The sequence below is a fragment of the Vulpes vulpes genome, chromosome 15 (genome assembly GCF_048418805.1).
Source record: "Vulpes vulpes isolate BD-2025 chromosome 15, VulVul3, whole genome shotgun sequence".
NCBI classification, from domain to species: domain Eukaryota; kingdom Metazoa; phylum Chordata; class Mammalia; order Carnivora; family Canidae; genus Vulpes; species Vulpes vulpes.
In genome coordinates this window covers 99,303,227-99,319,246 of record NC_132794.1, presented here as the reverse complement: position 1 = coordinate 99,319,246, position 16,020 = coordinate 99,303,227, and the positions used below count along the sequence as shown (strand labels likewise).

The 16,020-nt window shown below is 39.2% G+C and overlaps 1 protein-coding gene across 1 annotated transcript in view; it reads right to left on the bottom strand.

The window, feature by feature from the left end:
- The window catches only part of SMC3 (structural maintenance of chromosomes 3), a 39,990-nt gene extending 27,033 nt beyond the window's left edge, over positions 1-12,957 (bottom strand). The window contains exons 1-7 of the mRNA XM_025993489.2: positions 12,800-12,957; positions 11,632-11,707; positions 5,519-5,557; positions 3,104-3,171; positions 1,255-1,326; positions 818-897; positions 472-550 (exon numbers count right to left, since the gene is read on the bottom strand). Coding sequence (XP_025849274.1) covers positions 472-550; positions 818-897; positions 1,255-1,326; positions 3,104-3,171; positions 5,519-5,557; positions 11,632-11,707; positions 12,800-12,814 — 429 coding nt within the window. The 5' untranslated portion in view covers positions 12,815-12,957. The remainder of the gene's footprint in view (positions 1-471; positions 551-817; positions 898-1,254; positions 1,327-3,103; positions 3,172-5,518; positions 5,558-11,631; positions 11,708-12,799) is intronic.
- Between the last annotated feature and the right edge of the window lie 3,063 nt (positions 12,958-16,020).

Here is a 16,020-nt window from a genome sequence, read left to right as displayed (position 1 = left end):
TTTTTTAATGTTATTTTTAAAGAATTTCTTTAGTATATATTTTTTAAAGCAGGCTCCATGCCCAGCATGCAGAGCTTGTATTCACAATCCTGAGATCAAGACCTGACCTAACATCAAGAGTCAGATGCTTAGCCAACTGATCTACCCAGGTGCTCCTCTATAATATTCTTAAAAATGATCATTTTGACTTTCACAAATCAAAAATGCCTTCCAGTACAGTACAACTTATTAAGAGATATAGGCAAAGAAAACAAGATCCAACTGCTGAAATGATTCTATCCTACTACACAATAGATGTACTTTGCAGTCACATAAAAGGTAATATATCAATATAAAATAAATCAATGAAAACAAGACAGTAAGGTCCATTTTTCATTCAACTTAATCCCTAAAAATAAGCCAAGTTCATCATTCAAGTGAATACACTCAAGAGAACAAATTCTATAAAACAAGGACATACAATTTTTTTACCTTTCCCTGTTTTACAATATAATAAGGATTGCTTCGAGAAAAACCAGCACTTTCCAGGAGATTCATCACATCATTTTTCCTATCAATAAACATTGAAAAAAAATTCAGATAAATAACCCAACAATAAGCAAAAACGTAAGGGCAGACTCTTGAGTTAAGGGGCATGAGGGAGTATAGTCATTAAATAAACCATCTATTCTATCAAGCCTCAGATAATCCTGATTCTTAAGTTAATGCTCTAAATACTGGTTTGTTGAACATGAGGCATATAACCCATATAACACGGCAAATAAAATACTTTTACTCCTGTGAAAGACATTAAAACGGAAAAAAAAAGAATGCTTACGTGACCATTTTCTTGTCTAGGAAATACTGATCCTTTTTGGCACCAATAACTCTTCTAAGTGAAACTTCTTCTTTATCGATCTAAGAAAAAATGTAAAAGCCTAAAGTTAATCTCACAGTAAAAATGGAAAACTTTTTATTTAATAAGGTCATTCTAGAGTCCCTAGTAATTATTTTGAAACTTATTTCTCAATAAAGATATGCTATGAGTATCAATTCTATGACAGACATTTTCTCATAATAGCTTACACACTCCCATCAGTTTACTAGAATGTTCATTATAATTTTAAGACAAAATTAGTATGTAAACTGTATAGCTATTTTAGCATAAACTATAACAGTTTAAGTACAGTTATAAATGTTTCAAAGCTTGTAAGAAAATTACTTGCATCAATAAAATTCTCAACATTATTACTGGGGGAAAAAGCCATTACTCACAGGCAACCGGTTGTCCGAATTATCAAAAATAATCTCCACAAAAGCAGAAATGACACGAGGACCAGTACCCTCCTAAAACATGCAAAAATTTTTTTGTCATTTATGTGATATTTTCACAACCTCTATCTTTTTCTTCTCTAAATACTTTTTAAAGTTTAGCGCATGATAACAAGCCTAATTCAATAGAGAAAAATTTCTAACAGACGGGTATTTATCCTTCTTGTCAAAAGAGCAAAGATATTGGATTAGGATAACACCACTTTTCAACCAAATGGTTAGATTCTAACTAAAAACATGAGAACTCTGCAAGAGATATCAAAGTCAGATATATTTAGGTCTTGTTTTTTTTTTTTTTTTTTTTTAGGTCTTGTTCTGAAGACCACTTTATTAGAACATACATGCCCATGTAATTCTACTTATTTGCTAGTATCTACAACACTTTGAGGTTTTTCTCTTACAGACTCAATGCTGGAAAGGAACCCTAATAAAGTATATAATTACTAGAACTCGGCTTTCTTAAACACTTAATTTGCAATACACTACATAATTTTAAATCTGCCATGAAGAGACACACATTTAACATGTGTCACATATAGATCAATTTATGACCCAGGCACTTTGATACCAAGTCCAGATAATTTCCAGATTTTATTAAAATTTTTTTAAAGATTTTTTTTAAAGATTTTATTTACTTATTCAGAGAGACACAGAGAGAGAGAGAGGCAGAGACACAAGCAGAGGGAGAAGCAGGCTCCATGCAAAGAGCCTGATGTGGGACTTGATCCAGGGTCTCTAGGATCACGCCCTGGGCTGCAGGCGGTGCTAAATCGCTGCGCCACCGGGGCTGCCCCCTTTTTAAAGATTTTATTCATTTATTCATGGGAGACACAGAGAGAGAGAGGCAGAGACATAAGCAGAGGGAGAAGCAGGCTCCATGCAGGGAGCCTGATGCAGGACTTAATCTTGGGACTCCAGGATCATGCCCTAAGCCACCCAGGCGTCCCAATTTCCAGATTTTAGAAACTGTTACTATGCAGTGACTAAACACACTAAAGAATGATACTTAAAGAGGTTACTCTTTCAATGTCAATCTTAGAAACCTAAATATATATCTATCATATATATCTATCTACAAGGTAACCAACTCTGGTTACTAGGCTAAAAATTCAAATTTAAGAGGGAAAATAAAAGATAATGGTTAAAAAACAAACACCTTCCTGTGAGAGACTCTGTTGAGGTATATTAAGGAATTTCACTTTCTGCTCTTATAACTAATTATAAGCCATATTAAAACCAAAAAGAAATTTTATCATTAGTATAGCCTTTTGTAATTTTTTAATCCTGAAATTTTAGTTCTTATTCATAATTACCCAATGAAAAATTCTAACAATTTTCTTTACTATAATTATGCTTATCTTCCATATTGGAAAATCCTCTTACCATTTAACTTAAAAATATGGCCCAAAATAAAACAAGTATGTTGCTTAGTTTGCAATGGTCGTTTCTCTAATGTTCCCAATTCTGGTTCTAAGTCTCAAAGTTCTTAATTCCCAATCTCAAACTCTTTGTTCTCCTCAGCAAACCTGCTTCTGAGCATTACCAGACCATACTCCCTAATAAAGTATAGGGAAGACATACCCATCTATAGAAAATTTCCTTACTACTACAAAAAAATTAGACCTTTATCATGCACTAATATAGCAAACTCCACAAAATACATACCATTGAGACACTGTATCATATTTACAAAGGATCTGAACGCTTGAACAAATGATTTTATTTACCAGAATTGATAATATAGTTTAAAAAATACATACTATCAATAACATCTCAAAGCAATTTCACTCACATGCAACAAAGCCAATCGCTGTTCTGGACGAAGATGACTGAACTCATCACTAAGAACAAACTGAATTGCTACAAATACAAAAACATAACTATTAGTACAGTCTAAAAGAAAGATTTATGCCTTATTTATAACTCCCCATAACTTCTATCATGTAATGAACAGGGCAGATAAAGCAGATCATCTCTTCTATATATGCAGAAAATTTGCCTGTACTTCAGATTAATTAGCTTGGAAATGATAAAATACTAAGGAGTTACCACTGAAACACTTAAAGAAAGAAAAAGGGAACACTGAGATAACAAAAAGAGAGAAGCAAACCAGAGTCTAAGTATACACTGAGTGGTTTTAAAACTTTATTTTTAACCCACCAGATATAAATAATATACGTCAAAATATTTTTTCTTTCTTTTTTGTCAAAATATTTATTAACAAAACAGGATATATTCCTACAATATCCTTAACCGTATACTTTTTTTGTCAAAAGAAATAGAACTAAGTGGGAAATACAGGGAAATATTTCAGATTCCCAACTTATACTGCACTGCTTGCACTGCCCTTATCTTCTGTATGAAGAAGCCATTCCTGCCTCTATACAGAGTACCTAACTGGACCACCCTGCCCTAGAAATGAAACTCTACTCAGCTGTCCTATTTCCAGTCCACCCAGGTGACCTTTGACATTCTAAGAGTTGAGTGTGCATTTATGAATGTGTATACTGAGGGTGGAGGTGGACTGGTTATCTTTTATAACCACCTCGGGAGGATACATTCAAATTGCCTTCACTCCCCTAGAGATTACAAAATACTTCTACTCCAATCCCACTCTCTTACCATCACTAAATTACAACTGAAGGGCTATTGATTTGTGAGCACATAAAGGATAGAACCTTTGTTCTTAAGCTCCCCACTTTTCCTCAAGGACTACTCAACTAAGAGGTTCAAATTTTTCAACTTACTTCTTCTATAGTTCAAAACTGTTAAAATGTTTTTTTTTCTCTCTCTGAAAGATTTGCTAACAGAGGCACTATGATACTTAAATTCAGTTTTTAAAAGATTTATTTGAGAGAGAGAGAGAGAGAAACAGAGAGAGCACAGGTGGGGAAGGGCAGACAGAGTCCCAAGTGGACTCCCCACTGAGTGTAGAGGCTGACACAGGGTTTGATCCCATGACCTGAGCTGAAACCAAGAGTTGGATGATTAACCAACTGAGCCACCCAGGTGCCCCACTTAAATGTATTTTATCTTGAGAATTTTCAAAGCTATTTAACTATCATCAAATTAACAATCCTTGTTGAGTCTGTAATCTTTTATACCCCATCATTCGTAAGAATGATTTAGAGAACATTTTCTTAGAAGATGAAACTTGACTGGCTCAGTCAATAGAGCATGTGACTCTTCATCCTGGAATATGAGTTCAAGCCCTATAATGGGCATAAAGCTTCCTTACTTAGTAAATAAATAAATGTAACAGAAAAATGAAACATTTTCAAATCAATATTAACTATTCTACTGTATTTATTTATTTATATGTGCTTTGCAACATTTAAAAAGTGAACTCAAGTTTTCAAGTTTTTTTTTTTAATTTTTTTTTTATTTATGATAGTCCGAGAGAGAGAGAGAGAGAGAGAGAGAGAGAGAGAGGCAGAGACATAGGCAGAGGGAGAAGCAGGCTCCATGCACCGGGAGCCCAACATGGGATTCGATCCCAGGTCTCCAGGATCATGCCCTGGGCCAAAGGCAGGCGCCAAACCACTGCACCACCCAGGGATCCCTGAACTCAAGTTTAAAAAGTACTTCCATTGGTATTATTTCAGGACTCTCACAACCCATCAAAGTAGGCAGGTCTAACACCTGTTTGATTTTTTTTTAATAATTTATTTATTTATTCATGAGAAACAGATAGAGAGAAGCAGAGACACAGGCAGAGGGAGAAGCAGGCTCCATGTAGGGAACCTGACGTGAGACTCGATCTCGGGTCTCCAGGATCACACCCCAGGCTGCAGGTGGCGCTAAACCGCTGTCCCACGGGGGCTGCCCTAACACCTGTTTTTAAACTGCAAAGAGTACCTTAGATTGTTTTGCCCAGTCTCTCAGCTAATTAATCAGTGGTTATAGAGTAGAACTCAGATCATTATATTCACCCTATACACTAAGCTACTACTCTATATGAAGCACTTTTTGAGTTTCATGCAGACATAACCTCAGAAAATCAATTTTTCTAAGTACCACACTCAGCATGGAGCCCAATGAGGAGCTTGAACTGATGACCCTGAGATCAAGACCTGAGCTAAGATCAAGAACTGGATGCTTAACTAACTGGGCCACCCAGATGACCCTCAGAAAACCAATTTTTAAAATAAACTACCTGAAGATGCCCAGGTCTTAACATATTTAGAATTTAAAAAACAATACCTACCATAAAAAAAGTTACTCTTTCCAGATCCATTTCTGCCCACTATAAAATGTCAAAAAATACATGTTACATTGCATATAAACCAGTAAAATTAAAATTGTACTAAAGTTTTAAAGTATTAAGAAATTTGTATTCCATTTTCTAACTTAACATCTTAATATATGAAATTAAAAACAAAAGAGTGAACAAAAGAAATCAATAAATAAAACAGCTTTAATCAACAAATTAGTACAAGTTTTGTATAGACATCAGATGTTTTTTTCCCTTAAATTTATTTCATTGACTCTTTTGCTCTTTCTAATAGTTTAAAATTAAAAGGAATAACCAAATACATTACCAGGTTTTCACAACTTACATAGACATGTAATTCTATTTTAATTACATATAATGGAGGGTTTTTTTTTAATATTGTATTTATTTATTCATGAGAAAGAAAGAGAGAGAGAGAGACAGAGAGAGAGAGGCAGAGACACAGGCAGAGGGAGAAGCAGGCTCCATGCAGGGAGCCTGACGTGAGACTCAATCCTGGGTCTCCAGGATCAGGCCCTGGGCTGAAGGCGGCGCTAAACTGCTGAGCCACCCGGGGTGCCCTATAATGGAGTATTTTTAACATTCTAAAGATTCACATGTTGCTGAAATTTTTTAATACTTAAATAATTTCAAATTCTCAAACTATATGCATATTTAAGTACTTATGACCAGCCCTGTATATCATGTATAATCTCAGAATCATAAAACTACAAAAAAAGTATAAGGCATTTTTTAAACTACCTGAATTCAGAATTAAACAATTCTATACCTAAAAAGATACCAAATGTTTCAGATTTAATGAATTCATTTGAATTTTGCTGTTCAGTAAAATTCTCATTGAGTCAAACTATCCCAATCTCTCTCATCTTGACCAAAATACCCTAAACAAATTAGCCCTTACAGTTACCACCTTTAACGCAAAAGTCTTAAAAAATCATTTCTGTTATGCAAGAAAGTAATGAACTGCTTTTAAAAAAAGACATGACAGAGAGGCCAGCTGAAAAAAGATTTCCACTGGCTTAATCTAGGACCATTTCAGGATCAAAATAATTAGATGAATTATAATAAATTTGTACTGGAGGGAAATCATCCATGATTCGATGCTGATAATAAAATGACAAATAGCCAAGAAGGAGAACTGCTCAGAGAACACACAGTAAATGTGAAAGGAGTGCTAGAAATGGAAAATCATTTTGTAACCATCAGAATAAAGGCAATTATTATCAATGAATGCTAAATCTAGGGAGAAATTTTGATAAGGAGCACAATATTTGCAAGTGTTTCTCATTCTTATACTATTTATTAGTTGCAAGGGAAAAACATCATATAGTAGAAAAACTAGTTAACTACCCTAGACTGGGTGATCAAAAGTAACGCAACTTAAAAAGAAGCAGAATGTCTTCACCTACAGATGTAAAATCCTCAGAACACATCATTTATGTAGTTTTTTTTAAAAAAAGGTTTTATTTTTATTTATTCATGAGAGACACAGAGAGGCAGAGACATAGAGGCAGCCAGATGCGAGACTTGATCCCAGGATCACAATCTGAACCAAAGGCAGATGCTCAATCACTGAGCCACCCAGGTGCCCTTATGTAGTAGTTTTTAAAAACAATGTTATAAAAAACAGAGAAAGGCTGTGGATATGATCCAGATTAAAGAAGACTGAAGAGATATGACAACTGAATGCCATACCTGACCCTAAAGTAGATCTTGTACTGGAGGAGGAAAAAATATAAAGAACGTTTTTGGGTCAATCAGTATTACTGGAAAATGAAGAGATTATTTTATTAATGACAAATTTACTGAAGTTGATAACTGTACTGTGTTTATGTAAGAAAATATCCCTATTCTTAGAAAGTATACATTGAAGTCAAAGGTAAAGGACCTACATAACTTACTCTAAGAAAAAAAGAGTGTGAGAGGGAGTGCAAATGATAAAGTAAGGAAAATGTTAACAGGCAGATTTAGGGTAAAGGAGGCACGAATATTATCTGTACTGTTCCTATTTATACAACTTTTCTGTAAACGTGAAATTCTCTAAATAGAAGTTTAAAAAGATAATTTATCATTAAAAGAATTACATACAGTTCAAACCATAACCTATTCACAAATAACTTAAAATTTTTAAACTTCCCTTTAAGAATTACTCCTACCCAGAGTGGAAGACTAGGATGTTTAATATTCAGGACTCATTCTTAAAAGATATTCAAGACTTAAATAGAAAAAAATAGATTACTGAATATTACACTACAGGCTCATTTTTATTTAAAAAGATTTATGAAGATGTACACAAAGACTGAAGGGCTACTGAGATAGATCTAGTTTATATATGCCCCAGATTCACCTGCCCCAGTCCAAGTCTTGGCTGCCTGTCAATGGAGAGGCTCAGTATTCCACTACCTTAGGTTGTTTCAGCCTGCCTTAGGTACGTACTTAGATCAGATTTGCGAAAACCCAAAGGAGGCTATAGTTCCCTGACTACTTCAGGGGCATTAGTTCCCAGAGTAACACAACCCAAAAGCATGGGGGTTAAATGCCCTGTGTGGTAAACTTTGACGAATCAGAGACAAGAACTAGAAGACAAAACCCTCTCCATTATTTTCCCATATGATCTTTCCCACACATAGTAGGTTCACAAAGTCTATCTGGAAGTTACCTAATTTGACCACAAACCAGCTGTGCCTTCTTTATAAAGCCGTAACCAGCTTTGGCCCTCTCTCGTGCCCTAAGACTGCATTCCTATTAAAGCCTTATTAATAGCTGAGTGGGCCTTGGACTGAGGACTACAGTTTATAGCTTTTTCCCATTTAGCTTTTAAGCTCTTCTGTAATATTCTATAATTAATATGTATTTCTTTTGTTAAAAAGCTACAGAAAAGGTAACTTTAAAAAGGTACATGCTTGATACATTCAAACACTTATTCAAGGGATTCAAACATCAAACATCAACATAAGAGGTATCTGCCTTCCAATCTTTCTTAAGGTCAAAATCATTAAATAATCAAAGTAGTAATGCTTTCACAGCATATTTTTCATGTTAATCTCAGTCTATACTACTTCAGGTCTTTCTTATATTATCAAGGTACTGGTTGTTTTAAGTTTGTTTTTTATTTATTTGTTTGTTTATTTACGACAAAGAAAGAGGCAAGACACAGGCCTGAGCTGAAGGCAGACGCTCAACCACTGAGCCACCCAGGTGTACCAAGATCCTTTTTTTTTTTTAAGTTTTGTTTTGTTTTTTAAAGATTTTATTTATTCATGAGAGACACAGAGAGAGAGGCAGAAACACAGGCAGAGGGAGCCTGATGTGGAACTCCATCCCAGGACTCCAGGAACATGCCCTGGGCTAAAGGCAGGCACTAAACCGCAGACCCACCCAGGCATCCCTCAAGGTACTGTGTTTTTGGGTTTTTTTTAAGATTTTATTTATTTATTTTTTAAGATTTTATTTATTTATTCATAGAGAGGCAGAGACACAGGCAGAGGGAGAAGCAGACATCATACAGAGAGCCTGAGGTGGGACTCGATCCAGGGTCTCCAGGATCACACGCTGGGCTGCAGGCGGCGATAAACCGCTGCGCCACCAGGGCTGCCCTAGATTTTATTTATTTATTCATGAGAGACAAAGAGAGAGAAGCAGAGACACAGGCAGAGGGAAAAGCAGGCTCCATACAGGGAGCCTGACCTGGGACTTGATCCAGGGACTCCAGGATCACGCCCTGGGCCGAAGGCAGCGCTAAATCGCTGAGCCACCAGGGCTGCCCAAGGTATCGGTTTTTAAACATGTTTAAGGGGGATCCCTTGGTGGCTCAGCTGTTTAGCACCTGCCTTTGGCCCAGGTGTGATCCTGGAGTCCCGGGACCGAGTCCCACGTGAGGCTCCCTGCATGGAGCCTGCTTCTTCCTCTGCCTGGGTCTCTGCTTCTATGTCTCATAAAATGAAAAATTAAAAATAATTTTAAATTAAAAAACACAAAAAGAAAAACACGTTTAAGCAGTAAAAGACTTGTTAAAATCAAAGAAATAAACTTGGACAATTTCCTCTGTAACTATTAGCAATCTAATAGCTAAAATAAAAATACTTGATAGATCCTACAGATATAATCATAGGTAATAATGGTGATTTTATAGGAGTATATTAATAATAAAATTATAACATTTTTTAAAAATAAATTTTTATTTATGATAGTCACACACACACACAGAGAGAGAGAGAGAGAGAGAGAGAGAGGGGCAGAGACACAGGCAGAGGGAGAAGCAGGCTCCATGCACCGGGAGCCCGACGTGGGATTCGATCCCGGGTCTTCAGGATCGCGCCCTGGGCCAAAGGCAGGCACCAAACCGCTGCGCCACCCAGGGATCCCAAAATTATACCATTGATATAATTAAGATATTCATCTACTTTTAACCTGTAAGTTAAAGAAAAAACATTGACTTTTCCGTTTCTAAAGATTTTCTGATAAAATCAGAAGGCATTTGTAATCAAAATATAGTAAAACATTGGATCGAGCTATCCTTATGGCACACCAATTAAATTATCTATTCAATAGGTACAAGGGGGGGGAATGTTTTCTTTATTCCCAACTATAAGCTACAAGTCATGTGCTGATGGTAGGTTTTTTCTTGCCCTCAATTTTTTTTAACTGATGTATAGTTAACATTCTTGCCCTCAATTTTTAAGATTATTTATTTCTAAATGATATTCTCCCTTTACTGATCTGTATATGAACCTCACTTATGTTATAGACTGAATTGTGTCACCTCCCTCTCCCCCCACTCCCATTCATATGCTGGAATCCTAATTCCAAATGTGATGGTATTTAGAAAGGAGCCTTTGGGAGATAATGAGGTGTGAGGGTGGGGCCTTCATGATGGAATTAGTGTTGTAAAAAGGAAGAGGTAAAGAGAACCAAAGAGGTCATGTGAGCACGGATGATGAAGATGCTGACTCCCAGAATGTGACTATGCTGGCACCCTGATCTTGGGACTTGAGTTTCCAAAACAGAAAATAAAATACTGTTACTTAAGTCACCCAGTCTATATAAAATGGTAGGCCTAGCACTCTGATATACATACCTATATATATCCCACAAGCACAACATATACAAGTCTGTTTATTCATCTAGCCTTTAAAAATTCAGAACGTCAGAAAACACTTTTGCTGGCTGTATCAGCAAAAAAAGGACACTACCATCCTTAGAGTCTTTTTTTTTTTTTTTTAAGATTTTATTCATTTATTCATGAGAGACAGAGGGGCAGAGATGCAGGCAGAGGGAGAAGCAGGCTCCATGCACGGAGCCCAAAATGGGAGTGGATCACAGGTCTCCAAGATCATGCCTCAGGCTGAAGGCGGTGCCAAACTGCTGAGCCACTCAGGCTGCCCTCATCCTTAGAGTCTTTAGACTAAATACTGTATTGTAGAACAATAATCATTTTAGCCCTTTACCCTCTTACATATACTTCATTTAATTTTCCCAATAGCCCTATAAGATGGGTATCATTAGCTCCACTTTACAAATGAGAAAACTAAAGTCCCTCAGGGAGTCAGGAACGAAAAAGACTGTGAAAAAGACTGCGCCAGAACTGGGATTTGAAACCTATTCTGTTATGCTCCAAAGTTTATCCTCTTCCCACCAAGCTGGATTGTGGGACCTTAACAATATGACAAAAAAAAATATCTGAGATCTGATTTGTGAATAAATAATGGGTATCTTTGAAATAAGGCAACAGTGGCCTAAATTTTAACTAGGAAATGACATATCAAAAACAGAAAACCTCAAAAGCTAAATTTAGTGTCATTTGCTATAAACAAAGCTCTAACACATTTTCACACAACCTACAAGGCTACCCAAAATAGAATAACTAGTGATTATCTTATGCAAATATTTTAATGTATAAAATAAGCAATTCATCAGTGCCGATAGACATGCTATATCATATACAAAAAACATGTATTTACTCATGTCACACTCCAAGCCAATTCCTCTTTTCTTAAACCTAAAAGGACAGAATTTTTTTTTTTTAAGGACAGAATTTAAATGGTTCTACACCTATAAATCTGATGTTTTAAGCCATGGATACTTACCAATGACATTATGTTTTGAGCTGAAGGGATCTACAATTGTTTGATCTCTGTAACTCCGAAAACCCTGGATGATAACCTGATAAATAAAAAAGGCACTTTTCAGGGAACATACACTAAAAGAAGTAACTCCTAAACTAACATTTCTCCTCAGCACTTCTCCTTCTGGCTTCTCCTCTAATGCAAGATAGAAAACTTTCAATTTCATGTAAGAGAAACTCATTCTGGAAAGTGGGGATTAAAAATCTTACCAAAAAAAAAAAAAAAAAAAAAAACCCAACACCTGCCGGTTTACTAGTAACCACTGGCATTGTTGGTGTTTTAGTCGTTATAATTAAACCCTCAAAATCAAGTGCGTTGTATAAGGTTCGCTGGAATGCTGAAGATCACGTTGCTGTAACAAAACTGTGTCAAGCAGGAGCGCTGGGCTGGCCCCAGTTTTCTTATCCAAAGCGTTTCCCTCGGACCCACTAGCCAAGAAAAAAAAAAAAGAAAAAAGGCAGACGTTCCAAGAAAGGGATGCTTAAGAGTCCAACACATCCCACAGCGAAACTTCTCCAAGAGCGTGAACGGGCTCGCCTCCGCGGTGGACTGCAGCGCGGGAAGACCACATTTTGACAGAAGTAAACAAGTGGACGAGGTGGCGCTACACGTTCCGCGAGGGGGGGCGTCCCTTTCGCGTCTCCCGCAATTCGAGGACAAAGACCCGCGCGGCTAGGCTGACACCCCAACCTGAGCCGCCCCCCACCCCCACCCCCACCCCACCCCCCGGCCGAGCAGCGCCGGGCCGAGGAGACCACCGCTTCACGCACCCCACGCGAACGGCCCGCGCCCGCCCCCGCGCCCGCCCCCGCCGCGGCCCCCAGCCAGCTCGGCGCCCTCGCAGCCCGCCCCCGGCCCGCCCGGGAAGGCCCGCTCGCCCTCCAGTCCTCTGGGAGCGCCTGCCTCCTCAGGGGAGCGCCCCGCGAGGCGGCCCGCGCTGCACACCGGCGCCCCAGTTCTCAGGGCCCCGCGTCGCGGGGCGGGGCCTCTCCCCTCCCCCGCAGCCCGCGTTCAGCTCGGGGTCCGCCCTGCCGGGAGGCGGGAGGCCCGGGTCGCCCCGCGACACCCCCGCCTCACGGAGCGGCCCCCAGAGGCCCGTGACGGGGCGGGCGGGGCGCACGGACCTCACCTGCTTTATGTACATGATTCCGCGCCCCTCGCCGGGGAGGACTCCTCCGGAGAAGCGACAGCGCGGTCGTGGGGTCCAGTGAGACGCCTACGAGACCCCTCCCCCAAGGCGCCGCTCGCCCCGCTCCAGCCAAACAAAATGGCGGCGCCCGTGGAGGCGGAGTCCGCGCCTTGGGCGGAACCATTCCTCGGCCCCTACAGAGCGTAGGGGGCATCGGGGTCTGGTCTTCTCTTTCCTTTTGTCCAAAGGAGCCTTCCACGGCGTCCCTAAGTGGATTTCATTTGATTGTTGAGTCTGTAGCTGAACTTCTCCTGAGAATTAGTCGGAAGCTTCGTTCGGAAAAGCCTTGTGCGTGAGGTTGGCCCGTGTTCCCTCCGAGCGCGGAGCCAATGGTTGCGTCCACAGGGGCGAAAGGTTCGGCGCCAAAGGCAAGAGTGAGAGCCCGAGAGCCAATAGCGGGGCTTGCCGGTGGCCACGTGACCTCGGGCTGTTTAAAAACGCGCACCCTGCGCGGCTCCTGCAACCTGCAGGGTCTGGGAGACCCGGGGCGCGGCGGGTGGGGTCCCTGTGGCTCCGCTAAGCTCGCTCCGCGCTCTCTTGGGGTTTATGTGAACCTAGAATGGCCTCATCGGCTCCGAGCGCGCTCGCAGCACAGCCCGGAAGGGACGTGACGCTCGAAAATGTGTTGTAATACTGTGAAAATTAATACCCTGGGACTTCTTCCTTTCGTCTGCTGAAAATCTAGGCAGATTTGGACAATTGCAACAAAAAGATTTAGATAAGAATAAAAGCTTTTTTATTTTCTTTAACAGCCTGAAAGATATTAGGTGCTAGCAGCGCCGTTTAGATGTATCTAATCTGATCACTTTTAGGAAGGAAAAAACTTTAGTTAGAAATTGGATCTCTGGGCCGCTGTAAAGTTACCTGCCCCTCAAGTCAGTCGATCCTTGCTGCCCCTCCCGCTGCTGTGAGCTGTTCCAGCCCTAATTATTTCTAGATTGAACTGTTTTTAATGACCTGCTAACTTCATCCTTTTCACCCTTGGTGCTGGCAAGGTCAAATCCTTTGCAGCTCTTGGAATTTAAAAAAAAATAAAAAGGAAAAAAAATCTCTCAAACATTTCTCTGGGATTAGTGTCTCTACAGTGTCAATTTCTGTGGGATTGGAGGCATATTAATAATTAAAGTTGAAAGCCTCCATTTCCTATTCCATAACATAAGGGTGATAAAAATCACTTCATTTTTAGAATTAAAAATGGAACGTATAAAATAATTCTATTTACTCAAATTACAGAGATGTATGCCCCTGAGACTTCTATGAAATTGCAGTCTGGCTGACATCTTGTGATGAGACCTGGGGAGAGGACCCAGTTATGCTGTACCCAGGCTTCTGACCCTGCTTCAAAAAATTCTGAGGCTGTAGACCTTTCAGAAAAATTCAACCTGGTTTACAGTATCTGGAGCAATAAAGACTCCAAGAACAGGGAAGCTGAAGTATAGGGCAAGGACCAAGTACACATATGATATAGACCCTGGAGGTCATAGTTTCTCATTCTCCTCCTGATACTCCTTCCATTGTTAAGACAGTCCAAAATAAAGCCCTATCTCTAAGCTATTTTCAGTTCACAATCTTTTATCATCCCTGGAAGGGATCACAAATGATTTTATCTCTAAGTTACTTCTCCCGACCTCTTAAAAAGGACTTTTTTTAAAAAATGTGTGCCCTATCTATCTTCATTCTTAGGGTGGACAGATTTTCCATGGGTACCTCCCAGTCCAGTGATCAGGAAGGAAATGTCTCATTATCACTCAGTTTATATTCAATTCTTATGGTCCCCAAGAGATAGAACTGGCACAGCAGACGTGATCCCAAAGTATAGTTTTCTCTTGGTGACTCCTGGTACCGTCAGGTCCCAAATCACCTAAGAGAAAACCTAGAAAATTCTCATCCATGCAAGATAGAACTATACCATTTGTGGGAAGATGAGACTCACAAAAGAAATACAAAAATTTTTATTACTTCCTTCATAGATATATAGGAGATACTGCAAAACTTTTGGGGGGAAGTTTAGGGGAACTTCGGAGGAAGCCTTTTCAGATATCAAGTCCCAAAAGCCAAGATAAAGCCCTTATACCTCATAGGAAGTAAGGATCTTCATCCCTGTACTGGATGATGTTGGGGAAATTGTCATTATTGGAAAAACTCATTCAAAAACAACTGCCTGAAAAATCGCCAATAACCTTCACTTTGCTTCCCTATGTGTGTATCTTTACGCCATGGTAATCTTCATGTTTTTATTTTTTAAAAACTCAATCTCACATAAGCATGTGTCAACATTCTACTTAACTCATTAATGAGAGACTCAGGAAGATGACAAATCTGGTTTAAATTTAGATAGTCATTGAGAGAAAAAAGAATGCTAAAATATTATTACTAAATCAGTCACAAAACTGGTAAATGGACACCTGGGTGGCTCAGTGGTTGAGCATCTGCCTTTGGCTCAGAGTGTGATCCTGGAATCCCAGGATCAAGTTCCACATTGGGCTCCCCTCATAGAGCCTGCTTCTCCCTCTACTGTGTCTCTGCCTCTCTCTCTCTCATGAATAAATAAATAAATTCTTTAAAAAAAAATTCACGTTCAAGTTTTTGTGTGGAAATATGTTCCATTCTTCTGAGTATGTCCCCAGATGTGGAAAGGCTGGGTCACATGGTAACTGTCCATTTAATTTTTTGAAGAAGTGCCAAACTAATACCCAAAGGGGCTGTGCCATTTTATATTCACACCAGCAATGTGTGAAGGTTCCAGTTCTCCTTTTCAAAATTTGTTATTGTTGTCTTTTTGTTTAGCAATCCTAATGGATGTGAAGGATTTCACTGTGGTTTTGGTTTTCATTTCCCTAATGACCAATGATGTTGAGCATCTTTTCATGTCCTTCATGTTAATTTATATATTTGATTTGGAGAAATACTTGGTCCATTTTAGAATTTGCCTTATTTTTGCATTGTGAAAGTTCTTTGTATATTCCAGACACTAGACCTTTAGATCAGATACAAAATTTCCAAATATTTTCTATTTGTTTGGGTTGTCCTTTCACTTTCTGGATAATCTCCTTTAAAGTACATAAGTTGGGATCCCTGGGTGGCGCAGTGGTTTAGCGCCTGCCTTTGGCCCAGGGCGCGATCCTGGAGACCTGGGATCGAATCCCACGTCAGGCTCCCGG